At 51.5% G+C, this 20,772-nt stretch overlaps 1 protein-coding gene across 5 annotated transcripts in view; it reads right to left on the reverse strand.

The window, feature by feature from the left end:
• LARP1 (La ribonucleoprotein 1, translational regulator) overlaps positions 1–20,772 on the reverse strand; it is a 47,191-nt gene that overhangs the window by 19,103 nt on the left and 7,316 nt on the right. For 2 of the 5 annotated variants that reach the window (XM_055812664.1, XM_055812663.1), the window contains exons 2-3: positions 16,903–16,953; positions 11,176–11,202 (exon numbers count right to left, since the gene is read on the reverse strand). The exons of 2 other annotated variants lie outside the window; for them this stretch is intronic. In XM_055812664.1, the coding sequence (XP_055668639.1) occupies positions 11,176–11,202; positions 16,903–16,953 (78 nt within the window). The remainder of the gene's footprint in view (positions 1–11,175; positions 11,203–16,902; positions 16,954–20,772) is intronic. One more of the 5 variants, XM_055812666.1, reaches the window with a different exon arrangement.

Genomic DNA, 20,772 nt, shown 5'->3' on the forward strand with positions numbered 1-20,772 from the left:
CTGCTCTTCATGTTCCCTTGCAGAGACTCCAGCAAAGCCAAGCGTCTAAAAAACCCAACGCAACCCACCCAAAACACATTTAGGCTAATTCCATGTGCTCAGGCTTCAGAAGAAAACCCTCCTTGTAAGGACAGCAACACATCTTGTGGTGCACAGCCAACAAGACCCTCTGCAGGAAAATCCTGCTGCCTTTTGTCACTGCATCAACCTGGGAAATAGGGAGCAAGTGGGCGTTGCTCCCCCCCCAGAAGAGCTCAGGACAAGCAGTGCTAGCAAGGGATATTAGATACTGCCCTGGTTGATAGCCGAGACCTTAAAAGCTGCTGACAGATGTCTCAGCCCTCCTGGCATTTCACAGACCTTCTTTTGCATTTATTTGGTGGCAGTAAACAATTTTCAGTTGCACTAGCACTGCATGACCATTCCTCCGACCAAAAATCAGGGCCTCTCCATATGAGGGGACAGACAAACAGCTGCAGTGGGAGCCAGGGCTTTTAGCGGCGTGAGACTGGCAAGGGGACAGCGGGCAGGGAAGGAAGGAGTGGCTTTGCCTGCAGCCACAGAGCAGATGCTGGCACAGCCACGAACAGAAAAGCAGGTCTTGAATTTTGATCTGCCGCCTGCAGCCAGAACCAGATCATTTGCCCATGGGGTTGCCCAGCCACGAGGAGGTTATTTCTCAGCAACCAAGGGGACGAGGCACAGGTGGGAGCACCACGGCCCCAATGCCAGTATTGCAGCCAAACCCCTCCATGGCCAAGGCACGGTCAAAGCGTTCGCTGGCTTTTGGCACTCGCTCCCCAACACGCCTGGTGAGCGCCAAGAAGGGCAAGGCTGTGCAGACACCCTGTGCTTTCCTTTTGGCCTGCAGCTGGCTGTGGCACAGCAGCCCTTGAGGCGGGAAGCTCACAGGGGAATCCAGGTGAGCAAACTCCTTGTACCTGGAAGGAGAAGAGCCATTGCACAAGGACCACACAGCCAGGGTGACAGCAGCTCCCCCCTAAATGTCCGTGTCGTGTGTGTCCTTCCCCTCCCAAAAGGAACATGTTCCATAGGACCATTGAGCTTGGCCTACAAGACATATTTACTACCTTAGCTGAGAAAATCAAACCCAATGCCTGCCTTTTCTTACATCCAGTGCAGCTTGTAATGGATTTTTAGAGAAGGCAGATGAAGAGGTGGAATACATCTGCAGGGCTGGGCAGAGATCCGGTATTACACAGCAGAAATACCTGCACCTCTAGCAAGAAAGCTGTAGTGCCCACTCCTGGCACAGTACCACTCCTGTGCAATGTAGACAAAGGCTCGGAGCAACCCAGCACCAGCTGGGACAGTCTCAGAGGGCAGCCCAGGCTCCCAGCAGGAATGCAGAGTCCTCAGCTCCGGCATGCAGTCCGTCCCTGGTCCCTGACACAGCACACCCCTCCTTCCCCGGCAGCCAAGTCAACAGAAAGGAGCCGGCCTGCCCCCAGGCCACTCCAGCCCACAGCCTGGCACCTAGGAGAAACTGCAGATGAAGGCAGTTTTGAAGCCAAGAGCATGGACTTTGTGCTGCAGAGGCTGAGGCAGGGGCGCATGCTCCGCGTTGCAGGTCCTACTGGGGCTGGAAGAGTTGAACTGGTATCCCCAGTTTCCCCAGAGCCCTGGCAGGAGCCCGACAGTGCTGCAGAGGACAGCCAGCCATGCATCCAGCACGATCCACTCCGCTACCTGACAGCATCCAAACAATCCTCCTTCCTTCCCACGCTCCATGGGACAGTCCTGGCACACGAGGACCACAGCTCAACCAACACGACGGGACACCTGCTCTGGCAATGCTGTTTCAAGTTCTCTAGGCAAGAACGAGCAAATGCAGCTGGGCCCAGGGTGAGCTGAGCCCTAAATGAGAGGTGGAATAGTGCTCCCATCAAAACGACACGGCAAGAAAAAGTATTGCATTAACCTCCTGAGAAGTAAAATGGGACACCCGGGTATGACAACTTCTGGGAAGAGTAAAGACAGAAAGCATTAGACATCTTAAAGAGAACTACTGCTCGCTCACACTATTTTGTATATCCATGCACATTGTCCAGACAGAGAAAATGAGCTTGGCAATTAGCCATTTCCCCTGGAAAGCGCTAGCTCCTCCAGAGTCTTCCCAGGAGGGCACGAGAGTCCCTCCTGGGGTACGACACACAGGACAGATGTGGTGGGACAGCACCAACATCCGAAGCAGCTCCCATGAGAAAAAGGGACCCAACAGGCAGCCAGCCACTGCCAAGCCTGCCCAGACCCCACTGTGGCTACACGAATCCCCTTGCTGGCCCCAAAGGGGAGCTCTCGGGAGCCAGCAGAGAACAGCTCCAACAAGGGTGTATCCCCACCTCGCCAACACGAGAAACTCAGGGCACCAAACCTGTGCCTGTCCTTCCTCCAGGCCTCAAGCAAGCTCTCTCCCAGGGCAGTCCGATCCACACAGCAGCAGGGGGACACCAATTCAGAGGCTCCCCTGCCCAAGCATGCAAACGCCATGACTTGGAACTTGAGCCTGACCAAGCCATCAGAGGACACAGCTGGTGAACTCTGTGTCCACCATCCCCACACCTTCTCCAGAGGCATTTGCAGGATCAGTCCTGCAGGCCAGCTGTGACCTGCAAGCCAACAACAGCCTTCCTCCTCCCGTCAGAAGCCCACCTGCTGTGGGCAGTGCTGAGTTTTTCTTGTTGGAAGAGGACCCTCCTGAAGTTACATGCAGAGAAGCCTTGAGGGACAGGCAAACACTTTCTGCCCACCTCCTGTGGAGCTGCACCTGTTTCTTCATCAAGATGGAAGCAGTGGGCAACACATCCTTGTTGTAAAGGGGCTGGGAAGCACAGACAGACAGGAGGGGACCTCAGCTTCCCAGGAAGCTATTTGGTAGCACCCCTGCGTGCAGACAGAGGTGTAGACATCCCCAGAGACCAAGGTGCAGCTTCCACCTCTGCCTGTCTCCCGAGGAGCTGCTCCCAGCACCAGCCTCGGCCATGTGTCAGAGCTAATGCCAGACTGAGATGGGAAATGCTTGTCTCTGCAGCTCTGCACACAAGCTGAAAAGCCTGGGATTTATAGCACTGACTGCTTGGCAGGCTCACATTTTGCTGAAGACATCAGAAGGTACACAAAACCAGCGAGGTTCAGGGCAAACTGGGCACACAGGCTGCACCTCCTCTAGGTTTGCAACGTTTTACAGCTCTACCTCCCACCAAGTCACAGTCATAACTGGAGGTGTATGCACGGGAGGGGAAATCAAGGGAGCACTGGATGGGAGTTCTCCAGCAGCTTTAAATGAGATGTTATCACAAGGACATCTTCCAGCATAAAGGAGTCAGTGTCTTGACAACAGGGTCTCCCACCCACTCCTGGGGACTACAGACAAGCACAGTTGGCTCCATCACCTCCAGCACACAGTCTCGCAGCTCACACCTGGCAGCACAGCATCTGGCCTTGTTTACAAAGGCAAGAGGGATATCTGCAACACTTCTGCAATATCGTAAGTTTCCTGCACATACAAGAAAAAGTGCAGTAGAATGGGCAAAAGTCAAGACCAAGCAGAAGACGAGATCCGTAAGCTGCATGGCTGAGCAGGATTTGGGCTTGTAAAGCATGTGGGAAGCCTGTTCAGCAGGAGCAAGAGAAGCTGCAGGCACCGTGGCTCAAAGCCTTCCCAGCAATTTTCTGCAGCTCCTCAGCAGGCAGCTCCACCTTAGAAGCCCTACTCTTAACAGCAAAGGAAGCAGGGAGCTGCCTACACTTCTCTGCAATATAAGCTCTGCAACTGCTGCAAAGATCAGTTGCTAAAAATAACTTCAAAAAGGGCATCTGACAGCTCCACAGAGAGCATGAGAATACTCCCACCTGGATGTCCTAGGCAGGCTCCGAGAGCTCGGGAGTTTGTCCTGGAAGAGTGCAAGGAGAAAGGCCAGGGGTACAGGCAGGTTCAATACAGCGTGCCAGGGCAGCACCATCACGGGCTGGGAATGTGGGCACCTGAGCTGCATTCCCAGCTCTTCAAGCCCTCGCATCCCTCAGCGGATAGTCCTAAAGCAGCCCTGGAGCAGGGGGAGGTAAAGCCACTCAAGACACTTGCAGAGCTTGTCTCTCTGCTGACACCACCCCACTGGCAGCGCAGTCCTGCACGGAGACCTTCAGAGCAAGCAGGGACACCGCTCGTAACAGCGCTGGTCACAGGGAGCTGACAAACAGTATTGCTTTTTAAGCGCACATAACTGTTACAAGCTCCACACACACAAGTTATCTGCAGGGTCTGACTTATTTTCAGGGCAAATGAGGGGCAGGAAGGACCTGGACTTACCAAAGATACATAGCCATCCTCCCTGCAGCCTCCCAGTCCAAGACAGAAACTTTCAACTTGTGGCCAAGCTACGCTCCAGAAGGAGCGGGTTCAGAAACGCCGACGGGCATTTCTAACGTTAACGGCGTCAGGGAGGGCACTGCGGGTTCCTCCTGGCACCGACGGCTGCTATTACAAGGCAGCAAATGAACTCTCTCAAGGGCGAGTGACATCTTTCCACTGCCTTTTCAAGCAATGCTTTTCCCTGAAGAGGATTTCTAGGAAACTTTTGACACACCACCCATGCTCACACCACCACGCTGACAACCCCCCCCCCTCCCCCCGAGATGCCAGGTTCATGTGGAATGAGGCTGCACAGGACCCCACCCCCCCCCCCAGGTTCCTAAAGGAAACTGAGCCCTAAACTAAGGGGTCTCTGCTGGGAAGCCAGTGGTTCCCAGATCCCAGGAGACACTGCACTGGGGACACAGCCAAGGTCACCCAGCCGACCACACTCCAGAAACTGTCAAAATGAGAAAGCCGGGTTAGATCAGGCCCCCATTAGTTGCTGAGCCACCCTGCTTTCCCTGCGCAGGGAGAAAGGCACCCGTCACCCCACCATCCCTGCAGAAGAGGCTGTTCCAGCACCAGCGCCTGACCCAGGCTGTCTGGTGCAGACAAGTCTCCAGCCAGCAGAGCATTTTCTTCTGCCATCACAGAAGAGAGAAAAGCAGCCTCCAAGGGCACCTGCAAACACTCTGTCAGGTTAAAAGGTTCGGGGAGAGGGGTGGGAAAAGCCAGCAGCGCTCCCAGGCAAACACGGCGTCAGTGTGTCACGGGTGGGCTGGGGCCCCTGAGAAAAGGCACAAGTTGATCCAGCTGCCGCTCAGGGTGGCAAGGCACAGCAAGGACACCTCGGTGCTGGGAGAGGAGGGCAGCCGAGGCAAGGCTGCACCGACCTGGGGCATGCAGGCGGGCCAAATCGTGGAGGAGCCAGAGGGTCAGGCCCTCCTCCAAGCTGGCTTGGAGACCAGCTAATAGTTCATGACCTGAGGTAAAAAAAAAAAAAAAAAAAAAAAAAAAAATCAGTGGTGAGGGAGGGAAGGGTGACCCGAGCAGGAACTACAGGACGGCAAGGACGGACACACAAGGCATGGCAGGACTCAACTTTTAAAACACAGCAAAAAAGACCCCAAGCCACTCACCTTTAGGGGCAAGCAATTTGCAAATTAAAAGAGGGTGTCCACCCTCCAGGAGGGACCAGGAGCAGCTTCCTCCACTCCTGCTTACCTCTGCTGCACCGCTCTGCCTGTTCTGCCAGGCTCTAATGAAAAGCTAGTTAACAGTTAATTATTACCCATTCAGACACACGATCCCCTACTCTGACCAACTGCTGGCCGGGAGGGATAAGACAGTCACGTGACGCAAAAATCCCAGCCTTATGAAAGCACGAGCAACTATATTTAGTTGGAAAAAACGATGACCTAGTGAGCCCGCCCCTCCCTGGCCCCCCCTTGGAGGAGCAGACCTGCCACGTCCGGAGATCCTACTTCCACAGCACCCAGACAGTCCCTCATCCAGGCAGGAGTTGTGACACCGAGATGGCGATGCCCAGCACGGAGCGAGCCCGGTGTATGTGCACATGCACAGGCTGTCCTGGGGGGCCAGCCCAGCGTGCAACCTGGGCCAGGGGGACCTTCCCTCCCTATCCTCAGTGCTGTGTGGCAGGTCACCTTGTCAGCCACAAAAGCTGATAAGCACCACGAGCAACAAACAGGGCCCAGCCCAAGGTCCTGGACCTTATCTTGAAAGCAGGAGGCACACTGGGAACCTGACCAGTGGCATTCAGCAGTGATGCTTCAGCTACTGGCCTCTGCACACCCAGGGCTGGCGATGCCGAGAGCTGGTGACTGAGTTTGCCTCACTTGGATCAGCGCACCCCTCTCTCCGCAGGGTAGCTGGGCGACAGACACAGCCATGCCGAGAACAGAGAGGGAGCAGAGGCAGCCGTGTAGCAGTCACATATGGATGCCGCTGCTGCAGAGAGAAGGTCCCGTATAAAAGCTGTGTGGCAATAAAAGCCAAAAGCATCACCCGCTCCCTCTCCCACTGCAGTGGAAAAGCTTCCAAGGAGAAGGAAAAAAAAGCCAGAGGACCAGACATCATTAATCTCTTGTCATCAGCAGAGGGGTGCTCTCCGCCCGCATCCCGCTGGGGCTGATGAGACAGCACAACCAGCAGTGCCTGTAGCATGAGCGAGAAGTCACCACATTGCTGCTCAACCCAGGGCATCACACTGACGTGATCCCTTTAATGGCCATCAGCCTCTTGTGCAGCTGCATCTGGGGACTTGGAAGCTGACAAAACCCTTCCTGGGAAGCATCTGGTATGTCTCACTGTAAATATTTAACAACGAAGAGACAGGAACTGAGAGCCAAGCGCCTGCCGTGAGACCCTCCAGCTCTTGAGCATTTGCACTGTCTAGGAGGGAGCTGTGCAGCTCCCACTGCCCATGCCAGTGGAGGGGGCGAGGGGTCACACAAGGCAAAGGTGCAAATTCTGCACAAAACGTGCCTGCGGAAAAACTGTCATCTCAAAGGGGAGCCAGAGACTGGGTTTCTAGAAAGGAGACCGTGACGTAATTTAAGTAACATCATTCCTAGTTGATCCCTACTGTGATTCCTGTACCCAACGCTGGGTACTTCTACAGGACCAGCGTGTCCCCTCTCAGTGGCCACCTGCAAAGCAACTGCTAGACCTTGCCCTCAAAGCCTGCACCAGGTCAGCTGCAAACCTGCCTCCTTGCATGCATGTAACAAAAGGAGACTGAGCAGCAGCTCAGCTTGCGAGGCCAAGGAAGACAAAGCCACCACCAGGCAGAAATCCAGCCCCATCTCTTGGGGCAGGGGAAAGCAACAGCGATTTGGTGGTAGGACCAGATGCAGCAAACATTCCCAGGAATTTCAGGAGGCCAGACCTAGATCACCCACGAACCAGGGTGTCTCCGGAAACAAGCTGAAGAAATCCTACAGTCCTGTAACCACCTGGATTAAACTAATCATAGGTATGGGGGCTTCCTCCTGGTGGCAAATCCAGTGCATTTAACCCACGACAACAACAAGGCAGCCAAATATCCTTGCAACCTTTGAGAGCAGGCAGAAAGGCTCCTTTTTTGCTACTTAAGGATTACCGTACCTCAGCCAAGCAGATTTCAAGGCAGACTCTCCAAGCACAAGATACAACATCCTCACCTATGTCCCCCCACCTTAAGCTAGACTCGGGGAAATTCAAGATTCTTCCTAAAGAGCTTGAAATAACAAATGCTGCCAACTTCCTTCCTGAGTGCACAATCATGTGGATCCTGCTACATAAACCACTCCCTCTAGTCCAGTTAATTCCAGTGCTACAGGTGGCTGCCTCCTCTGCCTCGATACACAGCATAGGAGTAAAACCACCCTTATCAGTGAGCCTTCAGAAATACTCAGCTACAAAAAGAGTACAACACAGCACTTTCTCTCCTAATTTAAAGATCCATCTCCCCTCCTTTTCTTTATAAAGGATTAAAAGCTGCTTCCTTGCAGTGGGAGCATTACCCACATCTCTCTACGAAAAACTTCATAGTGTTTAACTCAAGAAAGATAATCTCAGCCACTGCTGACAGTTCTCCAAAATGATCAGCTCAGGGTGCAGCAGAAGATTAATAAAAAAGCCATCAGGAATAGCAAGACCAAGACAGAGCATCACTTGCTGCTCTGCTGAATACTAGCACATCCACAACTGCACCCTGCTGTCAACTCTGGTCTCTGCATTTCAACAAGGGCACAGCAGTGTTACAGATGCACAGAGAAAAGCAATTAAATCACCCAGAGGCAGCCCCTTAAGAGGTGAGACTAAAAAGGCAGGGATCCCCCCACCACTGCGAGGAGGAGGGCTGGCTGCAGAGTACGATGCCAGGAGGGCACAGGAACAGCACACAAAGCTAGCAGGAGGCCAATTTAAAGCAAGCAAAAGTACTTCCTTAAATAGCAGGCAGCAAACTTCAGCACTCCATGTGGCAGCAAGTCCTGGGAGATGGACAGCATCGGCAGCCTCACAGAGGGTAGGGGTTCACAGCCAATGCATCCACAGGGGTCTGGGTGGAGATGTGCCCTCACAGCCCTCCTTTAACAGCAGAAGTAGGGAAGATGAGAGAGAGTCCGTCCCTCTGCTCCGCCACCACACTGCCAAGCCCAGCCCCGCATCACTCAAGTGCACTGAAGTCCCCCAGCTTTCCACCTGAACTCCGGATCACAAGCTTTGAAGTGGCTTCTTCTGAAAAGCACCCAACAGCTGCCAAATCCTAGTCGCTGGATGTGGGAGAGGACAGAGGAACTGCTGTGCTAGACAAGAAGGAAAGTCAGTCGCCTCTCTCCGAGAACAGCTTTATTTCCAAATGCTGTTAGGTAACCAGGACACAAACACTGCTGCCCTTCCACCTCCATAGTGCTTGCATGTGACACCAGGTTGAGGGCAGAACGCCTCCAGCATCCATACGCTAACAAGCAGGAACATGCTTTGGGGCACGCTACAGCTACTGTGCCTACAAAATGGCCAATTTTTGGCTCAGGCTCCCCACCTATGCAAGTCCCAACCCTGTTACCGAAAACTCAGCATCCTCCGCCACTGTGCCAACTACTTCCTGGGGTGGAAGAACAATGCACCTCTCACCGAGGGGGGAAAACAGCCACACAGACCCACTGGGCATTACAAGCTTAACCTTAAAGTATAGGCACTGACATAGATACAGTAGTCCTGGTGCTTTGCAGTAACAGACTTGAGCAAATTAACTCACTAAACAACCTCAGCAACAAAAGGGAGGTGAAGGAGTCAAATCCAACAGGCTCAGGAGTGTACAACTACTCTGATGCTAGCAGCAAGCCTGCCACCCACCACCAGTGGTGCTACCACCCTGCCTTCACCTGCTGCCTTCACACTTCACTGTGTTTTATCAGGGCTTCCAGATAAACTTAGTGCATGGGAAACAAAAACAAGGTACCAGCTTTAAGGCTACTCTGGAGAAAGTATGAGAAAGGACTGTGCAGTGCCCTGAGCAGCTGCTATTAAGAGGAATCCTGTTTAAGCTTTCACTTATCTTCCTGTAATTACAGAATTGTAAAAAAACCCCAAGCTCTGTAGGTAATGTTTTCTGCAACGCTATTGACACGTAACAAGCACTTACTGAAATGCTATCATCTGCTGCAGACACACTCATGCCCCACCCTGGAGGCAGCTGCAAAGGTCCCCAACCAGCCAGAGAACACAGGATGGAGTCGTGCCAACCAAAGGACATCTCCGAGTCTGCAGCTCAGACAGACAAAACCCAACACCCGATGAAGGGAGATCTTCAGCAGGGTGGAGAAAAGCCTCTTACTAACTCAACACATGGAAATACATCTTTGCTCCTTCAAAATGAGTCTTACTGTTTTGTTCTCACACACGTTCTGAAAGCAAGAAAAATCATGGAAGACAAATGGAAATGGATTGGGTTACTACTTGGGTTACTTCTCCAACACCATAGAGGCATCTTCTGCAAGTGGATCTAGTTCAGTGGATCTAGTTCTACACCACAGCTTTGTTTGCTGGCTAGAGCTCTGGAAACACATACATACACATGACTTCCAGCCCTCTGTTCAGTTCGTGAAGTCAAATTACACTGTCTCCAAAGTGACATCACACCGCTTAAAACCAGTGAGTTATTTTTACTGAAATCAGCTCTAAGACAATGGAGTAGATTTCCACACTTCCAAATCCTGATGATGCAACGTCTCCACAATCAGCAGCGATTTATCCTCACACTATCACGTCAACTCAAAGATGCAGGTAGGAGGTGGACACAGTGACGTGCCTAAGACTGCACAAGGCCAAGCCAAGCACTGAGCCCCATTCCCAGTGCCTCTGCTATGGGCGATCTCCACAAGGCACTACAGCTCTGAGACATCAGGACCTTACTGACTGGTCTTGGTATCACTGGGGAAAGCATAAACCTTTCCTTCACTCTTAGCACTTCAACATCAACCTGGACAAAGGGCTCCCGGCAGTTTGGGAAAGGCAAGAATTGATATAATCAGTGAATCCTCTTAAAAACTACATCCTCTTCCTGATTTGGGACCTGCATCCAGAGTAGCATCCCCTCCCTCCCTCCCTCGTGTCCCAATCCACTTCTACATGGTCCCTCCTAGCAAGGCTGCATGTATTACTGGGGCCAGGAAGTTTTCATCGGTCTTACATTCTGTGTTGCTGTCAGTGCATCTCAGCTGTCATTAACATCGACACTCAGCAGCAACACACAGACTAAACAAGCCAAGAGGCAAGTCTGCATCTTTTCGAAGTATTGCAAATTCAACTGTACACTTTCAGGCTCACGGACATCAAGCTGTATACAACTAACCTACAGACCAACAGCTGCAATTCCAAGTTACATTTGCATCGTCACACACTGATGATTTCAGTTACCTGTGAAGATCAAGATGTGCAAGTTCCCAAATTCTTTGACTCTGGACACTCAAATTTGCCATGCTACAATGTACAGGAAGAAGGTAACCTTCTAGCAGTTGCAGTCACCACTACATGAAAGCATAAAATGTGCCACTGCCATACAAGAATGGCCAAATATTTAGAGGGGCTTTTCTGGTTTGGGTTCTTTTTGAGGAATTTTTTTTTGTTTACGTTTTTGCATGGTTTGGATTTTTTGCTTTTTAAATTACTGTGTGTTGCAAATTCTTGTACCAGTCTTCTAATCTGGTTAGCGCTGACTCTGCAGAAAGAGAAATGCAGGGAAGGCATAGGAGAGGGAGGTTTGAAGAACTCCATTTTTCATTAATACATACCAGACTGGCCGTCAGTTGGAAATATATCTGTAAAAGAAAAAAAAAAAAAGGACAAAAATCAGTATTGATTGCAGCTGGAGCGCGAATCATATTTAAAAGGTCCCTCCTCTCTTACTCGTTTGCTTTAGCTAAACAGAGGAAGTATTTTCTTAGTGTCCGAAGTTAAACATCAATCCAGCTTGGAACCCACCTCAATTCAACCACTTACTGCAAGAAAGATTTTGAAGGAGTCTGTGTTTACCTGAATGTATTGCTCTCAATGAACAACTTTCTACATTGGCTTCTAATAGCAGTGAGCAATAGAGCTTGTTGACACGTACAAAGATCCAGACAGTGAGCTAGCTGGTGGCATCCCCACGCTCCCCCTGGCCAGCATTACCAAATGGAAACCTGCAGAAAGCATCTAACACCGTGACCGGCCAGGAAGCACAGGTGGCAGCCAAAGCAAAAGCAAAGTGAGCATTTTCCTGATGGCTCTTGGGTTTCACAGCTACAAGGGACATCGACAGCCATGCCCAGCTCCAACACAACACCTATACCAGAGAACAGGCAGAAGCAGGCACCCATCACCCAAATCGACACCCAGTTCCTTGGCACATCACACACCACCCCAGGCAGATGCCTTCCCCTTCCCATCTCAGGTGGCTCTGCCATCAAGCACAGCCCGTTGTGCACAGCTGCCCGAGTCTAGAGGGGTTCAGATCCCAAAACAGATTACTCAGCCTTCCCAACCCCCCAAGCTCTTTCCAGTCAGAGGTACAGGTCCTTCTCCTGAAGGACCCTATTTATTGCTGGGAAGATGTTTACTCAAGCAGCTGGAAGGATCAGATGAAAGTTTTATTCTTTTGAGGAGCATGCAGGACAGATGTCAAGAAACCCCATTGATAAAAGCTGCCCCAGAACCCATGAAAACAGCATGTTTGAGAGATCAATACACTTTCTCCTCCAAGGAACTTGGAAGAAGAAGGCTGCCAGCAAGGCAAGGTCCTCCTAGGACAGGGGCAGGCCCCTAGCTCCTGCTTATCAGCTACCCCAAACACACAGTCAGCTGGGAAGTCACAAGAGTTGCAGCAAGGACTACTCCCTGGACAGGGCAATGGCCTCTGGCCTGGGCTCAACCAATGCAGAAACAGCAAAAGCACGCCTCTACCAAAGGAACTCCTATTGCTCTACCTTTGATGGTGCACCACGTTCAAAGCATCTTGAGGCAGGAATGCTTTCCTCCCATGTAAGAGCAGCAGAAGCAGAAGGACCAAAAAAAATCCCCACCAATCCCAAAAGACCTGGTTTTTTTGGTGAGAACACCAAAATCTCTGCTGTTACACAGGGTTATGGTCTGTGGCCATGCTGAAGGCACAAGCTCAGGGAAAACCCAACACATACACAAAAGCCTCCAAGCACCAGTCTGGATCTGGCACATCCATAACATGCAGGCTGCATGTTCTATTGCAGTCCTCCACCATATCACCCAAGTGCATCTAAACATCTCTTATTTCTGTGATCGTTGCTGACAAGGTCAGGCTCCTACAACAGCAAGCAGAGACACTCTGTACTTGATCTAACAGGTCCCAAACGAGAGGAAATTTCTGCATTTCCCTACTAGAGCAACTCCTAGACAGCTTCTCCACAGATGAACAAGGTGGAAGCACTGGTTTCGACCAGCTAGCTCTACTGGCTATTACCAAAGACCAAAATAAAATAACAATGCTACTACAGTGGCTGAGAAAAGGAACTCCTTTGTGCCAGCCAAGAACTACCAGCCTTGACAACCCTTGCTATACTCCACCAGGTGCAGTTCTCCAGTTTGCATTTGCGCTAGGCTGTCCAGCCAGCTCCTCATCAAACACACACCACAGCCTGGCCAGCCATCTGCACGACCAGCCATCCACAAGAGGTCCAGGCTACCCACTTCTAGAAACCACAACTGCCACCAGATCGTGTAGTAACTGCAAGTGACCCCCTAAGGATGTCTCCCGGCAGTCATGCCACTGCTGCAACTCCAAGCTTGCACTGCCCTCAAGGCCTCTGCTCAGCTCACCGCTATATTCCCCACTGCCTCGTCCAGCCCTAGAGATGCGCAAAAAGGTTCTCCTGGCTTCTTTGAGCTCAGCCACAACCCAACAGCAGATCTGCCACCACATTTACTAGAAAAGCAGTGGAAACTCCTCAGTGGCTTAGGTCAGTAGAAAGCAAGGACCACACATGATGGCCAGGGGCAGATATTGCTCACATTCACCTCGAGGTCTGCCAATACAACTCCTGTTGAGGAAGAACACGTGCCTCCAATCCTCAGTCCTCTCGTCTGGGAGAGACTGAGCTTGTCCAACTCATTACACCTATAAATAATACAGATTTGACTCCAGGCTCTTCACAGCAGAGACCCAGAGCACTGGGTTTGCAGGCAGCACAGAGCAGTCAGTCTGCAGGACTTGCTCTTCTGAAAAGCACGGTTGCTGGGAGGACATGTATCAGGCAGGGCTGGTCAGGGACTGCCAGGCACAACAACCCTTTGGGACACCTTCTTCCCTTGCAAGCACAAGTGACTAGATTAGAAATTAGCCTGCCAATTAAGGGCAGCACCTGTGGTGCCCAAGAGAGGTCTAAATCAGGCAGCACTTTCTTTTTCCCAGAAAGCCATGTCAGGGAAGGAGGCAGAAATGCATGTGGCTGGCAGGGCAAAGAGAAACCCCTAGGGCTGCTCTCCAAGGAGCCCGTTCAGTACACTGCAGGATGTCTGTCCAGGTCAGCTCCCTTCCCAGCACTCCCAAGGCAAAAAAAAAAAAAAAAAAAAAAAAAAAAATCAAACACCAAGGACCCAGGGACAGAGACCAGGCTGTGATTTTGATCAAGCAAAGTCCCAACACAGAAAGCCAAAGCCAGCAAACCAGCCCCACTGATTCCTCCCACCACACACACTGCTTTCCCACCTGCTTCCCCCCAAGGGACCCTGATGCCAGGTATCCTGACAGAGGCCAGATGCTGCAGAGGATGATGCTTCACAGCTGCTCTTCACCACCTGACCATCCACCTGCCGGCAGCAGGCACTCCCTATGTGGGAGCCAGGCTGCTCTGCCCTTGCCTGCATGCCACCACCCAGCCAAGTCCAGCCTGCTGAGCTGGACCAATACGGAATAGCCCCCAGGCAGCCAAATGTGAAGGAGCAAGAAGTAACAATACCGCCATGCAAGCAAGGAAGACCCGTGAAATTTGGGCCCTGTGGTCTCACGTTTCTTTCCCCTTCTTGCATGCAGACACTTTGTTTCTCAGCATGGGCCCAAAACCAGAAAGACTTGGCATCTAAACAGAGGGATTCTGATCACCACAGGAACCAGTGATCTCTTCATTGTAGCACCAGTCTCTGCCTGGTCTGGTCTGGCAGAGACTGGTGCTACAATGAAGAGATCACTGGTTCCTGTGGTGATCAGAATCCCTCTGTTTAGATGAAGATCCCAAGCCCTTTAACATCCTCCTCAGCTCTGTAGGTTATCCCTACAGCCTGCAACATCTCAGCAGAAAACACATTTCATGAATCTCCCTGTTATCAGTAAAGTGGGGTGGAGGAAGAAGCGAGCAGGAGGAGGTCGAGGGTGCATGCTGCAGCTGGCAGGATGTCGGGACGGGCGCAGAGCATCCCTTTCAGGGCTGTCACGTGAGGGTGCAGACACAGTACAGAGGTGCTTGCTCTGAAAACCAATACCCGGACTTGCTGCACAAAAACCCCAGGAGACACGAGTAAATTGAGGGCAGTCGTCCTCATTTTAGGTTGTGCTGGGGGGTGGATACAGATTCCCAATTTTTGCCTGATGGTATTTTTATATGGAGAAGACTGTATGCTAAAATGGGGCATTTAAAGAGAAAAGCTGATGCATCCACACACACAACCCCTCCCCAGGGGCTACCTGGCCACCATTGCTATTCAGGTATCTGGGACAGGTCCAGAAAGGCTACCCCATTTGTGAGCCCTCATCTCCCCTCCGCTGCTCCCCCCACTCACTGCAGAAGCACGCTGCCAACCCGGCTCCTCCACCAGCCACGCTCCAGTGCCAAATCCAGACACCCTCACTGGAAGCCTGCCTTCTTCCTGCTCAGGGGCTACGGCTGGGAAGGGACCTCCACCACCACCTACTGCCTGTCCCCAGTCCCCCTGCCAGCAGCTGCACCCCTTTTCCGCCACAGACGCTGCTTCTTCCCAGCAGGGCCCAAGAGGCAGTGGCTGAAGAGCAGCTCATTAGCCCTGACGCAAGAGAAATGCTGACTCGTTATTACAGCAACCCGCAGCCGTAACTGCCAAGAGGGGCAGCAAGGCTGCAGGCAGCGTGCCAGCAAGAACTAGCTCCCTGCACCCCACCGGCCCCCACACCTGCAATTAACCTTCTGGCTCTCCACACCTGGGGGGGAAAAGCAACCTCAGTGTGCTTTGCACCACCAGCCAGTAGCCAAAGCACGCTGACTGGTACCGGTGTGCTGCTCCTCTGCATGCACAGGTACGAGCACACATGATAGCACGCTCTACAGCAGCTCCCAGCGGGACATGGGGCTCACCCACACTGCCACTGCTACAGAAAGACACCAGCTGATTTGTTCCGGCTTTTGACCCATGCAGTTGTAATTAAATCATCCTCCACATTTTGCAGACAAAAAGACTCGGACGTCAGCAAAAAAATGACCTCTCCAAGGTCATGCAGGGACTCAGCAGCAGAGACGTGACCAGAACTTGGTTGCAATGGCTCGAAAGCTGCAGGGCTGCACTGGCTGCCCAGGAGAGAGACAGGGAAGGGAAATGCTGGTGGACGGGAGGATTGCTGGGGTTCTCTCCTCCTAACCTGACCTGCCACCCAGCAGGGACGATTCAGTTCTGCTCCCCTGGCTATGAGGGCAATCCTCCCAGTGCAAAAGCACAGGCGGGAAAAAAGTCCAAATTACATAGTCCAGCATCTGCTGCAAAGAGACCAGTGCTGCTTGAATCTCCTCTCCATCCCCAGGCAACATTGCAGCTCAAATCTCTATCACCTGGCTCCCCCTCAGAGGCCAAGGCAGTGCCTGCACAGGTTCCAGAGACAGTTACAGGCCTCTTCAAAGCAACATTCAGCACAGAAGGGGGTGAGGTCTGTTAGGAAAAAGTAGCAAAGCCAGAAACCCCAAACCCAAAGATTAGCATGGCCAATTAAGTCCCTCCTGAGATCTTGCTTGCTTCCTGCTCCCTCCTTCGTTACCTGTCAAGCAGGCTCAGGGAGGGTCCAGCTCTCAGTCACGCAGATCTTCCCAACCCTCCCCAGCTTCCAGGTCCAGCCAAATGCCTCCCATGCCTCTTACCAATGCTCAGCTACTGTAACAAGAAGGATCTTTACCCCCTTCAAAGAGAAGCTGAAGTTTGAGACAGATGGATCAACCCCAAGCTGATGGTTAGGTCCCAAGACACCAGTAAGGTCCGTGCAAGAAAAAGAACTACAGAAGCTTTCATGAACTTCCAGATCAGTTTCTCTGCAAGGGTATCCAGACCACCAGACCCGCATACGTGGTTTTCCGCTCTCCATCCAGAGGAGACACATGGTTCCTTCCCTGACACCACCATCACCTACACTGGCTGAAAAGCTGCAGCCAGTGTGAGCTCTAACATCAATTTCCCACAAACCACATGGAAACAAATGCTTGAAATAGGTTTTCAGTGTATATACAGCTGTGGTTTTGGTGAAGCTCAGCTGGGGTGCCCCTGCTAACTTCACGTACTTGAAAAGGGATGAAGACTTCCAGCATCACCAAGGTGCAAGAGGAACACCCCTGGAACAAAAAAATAATATCACCCACTCCAAAATATGAGCATTATCTGTCCAAGATAGCTCCCTAGCTTTAACTTCATACCACACACTAAACCGAACCAGTACCTTAATGCTGACATCCAGTCTCTTCTGGACAGAAGGGGGAAAGAGCTGACCGAGCAGCAGTCACACGGTCACCGGTGGGATCAGCACTGCGCCCAGCAAAAGCACCTTTCAGACATCCACTTGAAAGAGAGTCCAGGTCTCTTCTCCAAGCACCAGAGATGCCAGTGGGGTTCTGGGGAACGCATCTGGTCAGCCTGACCAGAAAAAACAAGAGCTCTCCAAACAGACAGTCCTGCGAATCCAACACTCACACATGCGTAGGCACACAAGGAATAACTATAAGGTCACGGCTGTTTTTTCTCCCATCCACTTATCAGTGCTTGCACTGGAGAGAACAAACACTGGATGTTCTCTCCCATTAACCCCTTCCCCACCATCTCCAAAATGGAGAAGCAGCAAAGCACTGCCACTCCAAGTACGAGTCCTAACACTCCTACTCATGCACCCAACAAAAAGCTACAGATAAAGTACAGGGCACCTTAAAGATGCTTGATTACTTTTCCCACGAAGCAGCTGGTGACCCAGCTCTCTGCCTCCCATCCTTTAATCACCAGTAAACCCGAAGCAACACTGCTGGAAGTCTCCAGCTTTCCAGGAGACCAACCCCACATGAATCTGGGCCCGACGATCACACCCTCCCCAAACTGTTCTTTAAGCTACTGGATACTGAACAGGCACTAGAACTGCAGGCATGATCAAAAAAATTCAACGTATCTCAGAGACTCATGTTGAAATACAGGAACCATTTTGGTGCAGCCCAGAAGCCAACTGGATCCCACGCTGTGGCAACGAATACAGGATGGCATTTCCCTCTGACCAGGCTATTGCACACCACGCTGCAACACGCTCTCCTGCGTGCAGTTAAGGGCAGGCAGTGTCAGACACCACAGCAAAGCTCTGCCTAAGGACAGTTCAATAAGCAGTGGGCAGGACAGATCCTTCTCCCTACAGAGGGGGATCCATTACGTAGCCAGAAATCATCTCTCCATGAAAGAGGATCCCCCCACCTCCTCAAAAACACCAGTATCATGGGTATGCCCCATAAGATGGCGGGGGGTGCCATAAATCCTTGTGGAAACCCCAGGAACTAAACATTGCAAGGCTCTCTCCACCTTAGGGCTGCGGGCAGAGCACCAAGCAGGGGATCTGTAGGATACACAAGGCAGCACAGTGAAGACAACATAATTAAATCTCTTAACTGAATTAGAAATCATCAGGCTCACAGTCTGAGATGTTCTCCCCCTCCCATCCGAGCTATCTGGTTGGTTTTAATCAAACACACAGCTTTTCCAATCACCCTCCAACTCCATCCTTGCTTGGTTCCACTTCTCTGATGGCAGTTCGATCAACTCAGATGTCGGCTCCAACTGAAGTTAAAGAGGGTTGTCTGTCTTGTCTGCTATGTCTCTTCCAAATCATCTTCACAGTTGTACTTACAAGTTTAATTTTACATTTTAAAAACATGGGTCACTTAGAGCAAATTCCTCCCTGCACAGCATGCAAATGTCACATCTGTCACCCTCTGATTAAAAAAAAAAAAGGGGGGGCAGCTAGAAGAGCTCACCTGAGATTGATTGGGAAGTCGAAAGAAATCACTCCCCCTTTTGTTCAGCTCAGCGCAAGACCCTCCGCAGCGGCAGAGGGTTTCTGAGCACTCAGAAGATGCGTTAGGTCATATTAGGTATTCCCCCAAGCTCTCAAGGTTTAGCTGGGAGTTGGGAAGTGAAATTTAATATGATTACAGCCAGTAAAGTCTCATGCTTTGTCATCTGAGCACATGATGCAGACACCTTTGTGATTCGCTTTTCTGTCCTGTTAGGTGGGATCTCATGCATAAATATCCCATCGCTTGCGCTTCAGTCAGGGTAAAACCTCCCATCAACGTTTTTGGGATGCCTATCTCCACATTTCAACATCTGCTCCTACAGTCACATATTCTCGGCATCATGTACACTGATGTCACTCTTCACACTTAATTCTTGGCTCTCTTTTCACCTTTACTTGCCCCTTATACAACCTTGTGACTAACTCGCCAAGGTGAGCCCGTGTGGAGGTACACAGGTAGCGTGAAGTGCTTCAGTCACTCCCTTAAATATCTTTTTGTGCTAGATGAGGCCAAGAACATTGTTACTTGTTACTATGTTCTTTATTTTCAGTAGGCTTGTGCTGTGAGAGCTGACACAGACATTGCTCCTGAGCTATGTGGACTCTGTGACTGTTTGGAAGGGCTACAGTTAAGGTATAAAGTCCTCGTACTGAGAATCCCAGGTGTCTTGCAGAAATAAACTCACTGCTGCTTTTGCAACATTTAATACATAAAAATGGGAGATCTGACCTTGGAGAATCTAAATAATTTCCTGTAGTCTGAAGTGAAGTGAACGTTGGCTTATCAAACATTTGAGTGTTGATTATTAGCCACAAGTTCTTACTACTTCATTCCATCACTAGCTTCATCATTTGTAAGGGCGCAAACCAGATAGTCTGGTAACTAACATTTGATAAATTAATAATCACTCATTTACACCACTGACCAGAAGCTTCCAAAAGCACAGTTATAAAGAAGGGGGAAGGAAAAAAAAAAAAAAAAATAGTGATTTAGTGTGAAGGCTGAATATATATTACAAACAACCTGCTTAGAGACAGGGCTAAGTATTCAGCAACGCACCCACTTTCTGGCAGCACCTCCGAGTTACCAGGCAGGTAAGACACTAATCTCCCCACACACCTTTTCTCTTACTTTCCCATCAACAAAACACTACCCTTTCCTCATTTTTGTGGCTTTTCCAATTTCATACTTGTTTCCCCACATATTTAGTCAGGAAAAACTCACCTCCTCCGTGTTTCAGACTTCTTAAAACCTAATGTATTTAGCCCTGAAAACCCTCCGTTCCCATGATGTGTGCATCCAATAGGCGAGTCAGAAAAGTCAAATGACTGGGAGGAAAGGAGAAGGAGATAAGCAGCCCCCCCGCCCGGCGCCCTCCACCCAGCTGGCAGATCCCTTCCAGCGCGCAGCCATGCCCTGCAGACTGCAGAGTCACCCTGCAGGAGCACGGCACACGCCACCGCTCAGCTGGAAAAACGTGCTCAGCAGTGTGCTGGGAAGGGACTGCTTCCTCCTGCCACCCCCCAGCCACTGGGGCTGCACCCCCACAGCACCTGGGCAGGGGTGCGTGGAGCAGCACCAGGGTCCCAAGTGTCACCCCCCGGGCAGGAAGGGCACAGCACATTTCTGCCCCCCGCCCCCAGCCTCCCAGTCGTGGTGTAACTCTGGCTCATGCGTCAAGGACACATGAGGTTCACAAGCCCCATCCAAGCCCCTGTTTCTCCCCATTGCCCGCCCCCCCCGGCCCCCAACTACTGCTCTCATCGCCAAGAAGTAACACCGCGGAGCATCAGGGATGCTCGCCCGCCTCCACCTTCCTCGCAGGGCAGGGATACCCTCCTGGGTGCCATCAGAGCCTAGGGCCACTTTGGGGAGCTGGCGAAGCACCTGTGGGCAAGTGGCCAGGTGACAGGCCAGCTCTGCCTGCTAAAGCAGCAGGTTGCAGACCTGTTTCCAGCCACTTCAAGGGGTGCCCGGCAGGAAGCGAACGTGCTTCCCGGGAGTGCAGGTCAGGGCAAGCTGCGCCCGCCAGCACGTTGTGCGTGCCACACATGCTCCGGAGGAAACCGGAGTGCCATTTTCTAGATCAAACAAACAAAGGACACGTGT

Source organism: Falco peregrinus, chromosome 8, assembly GCF_023634155.1.
Source record: "Falco peregrinus isolate bFalPer1 chromosome 8, bFalPer1.pri, whole genome shotgun sequence".
Taxonomy (NCBI): Eukaryota; Metazoa; Chordata; class Aves; order Falconiformes; family Falconidae; genus Falco; species Falco peregrinus.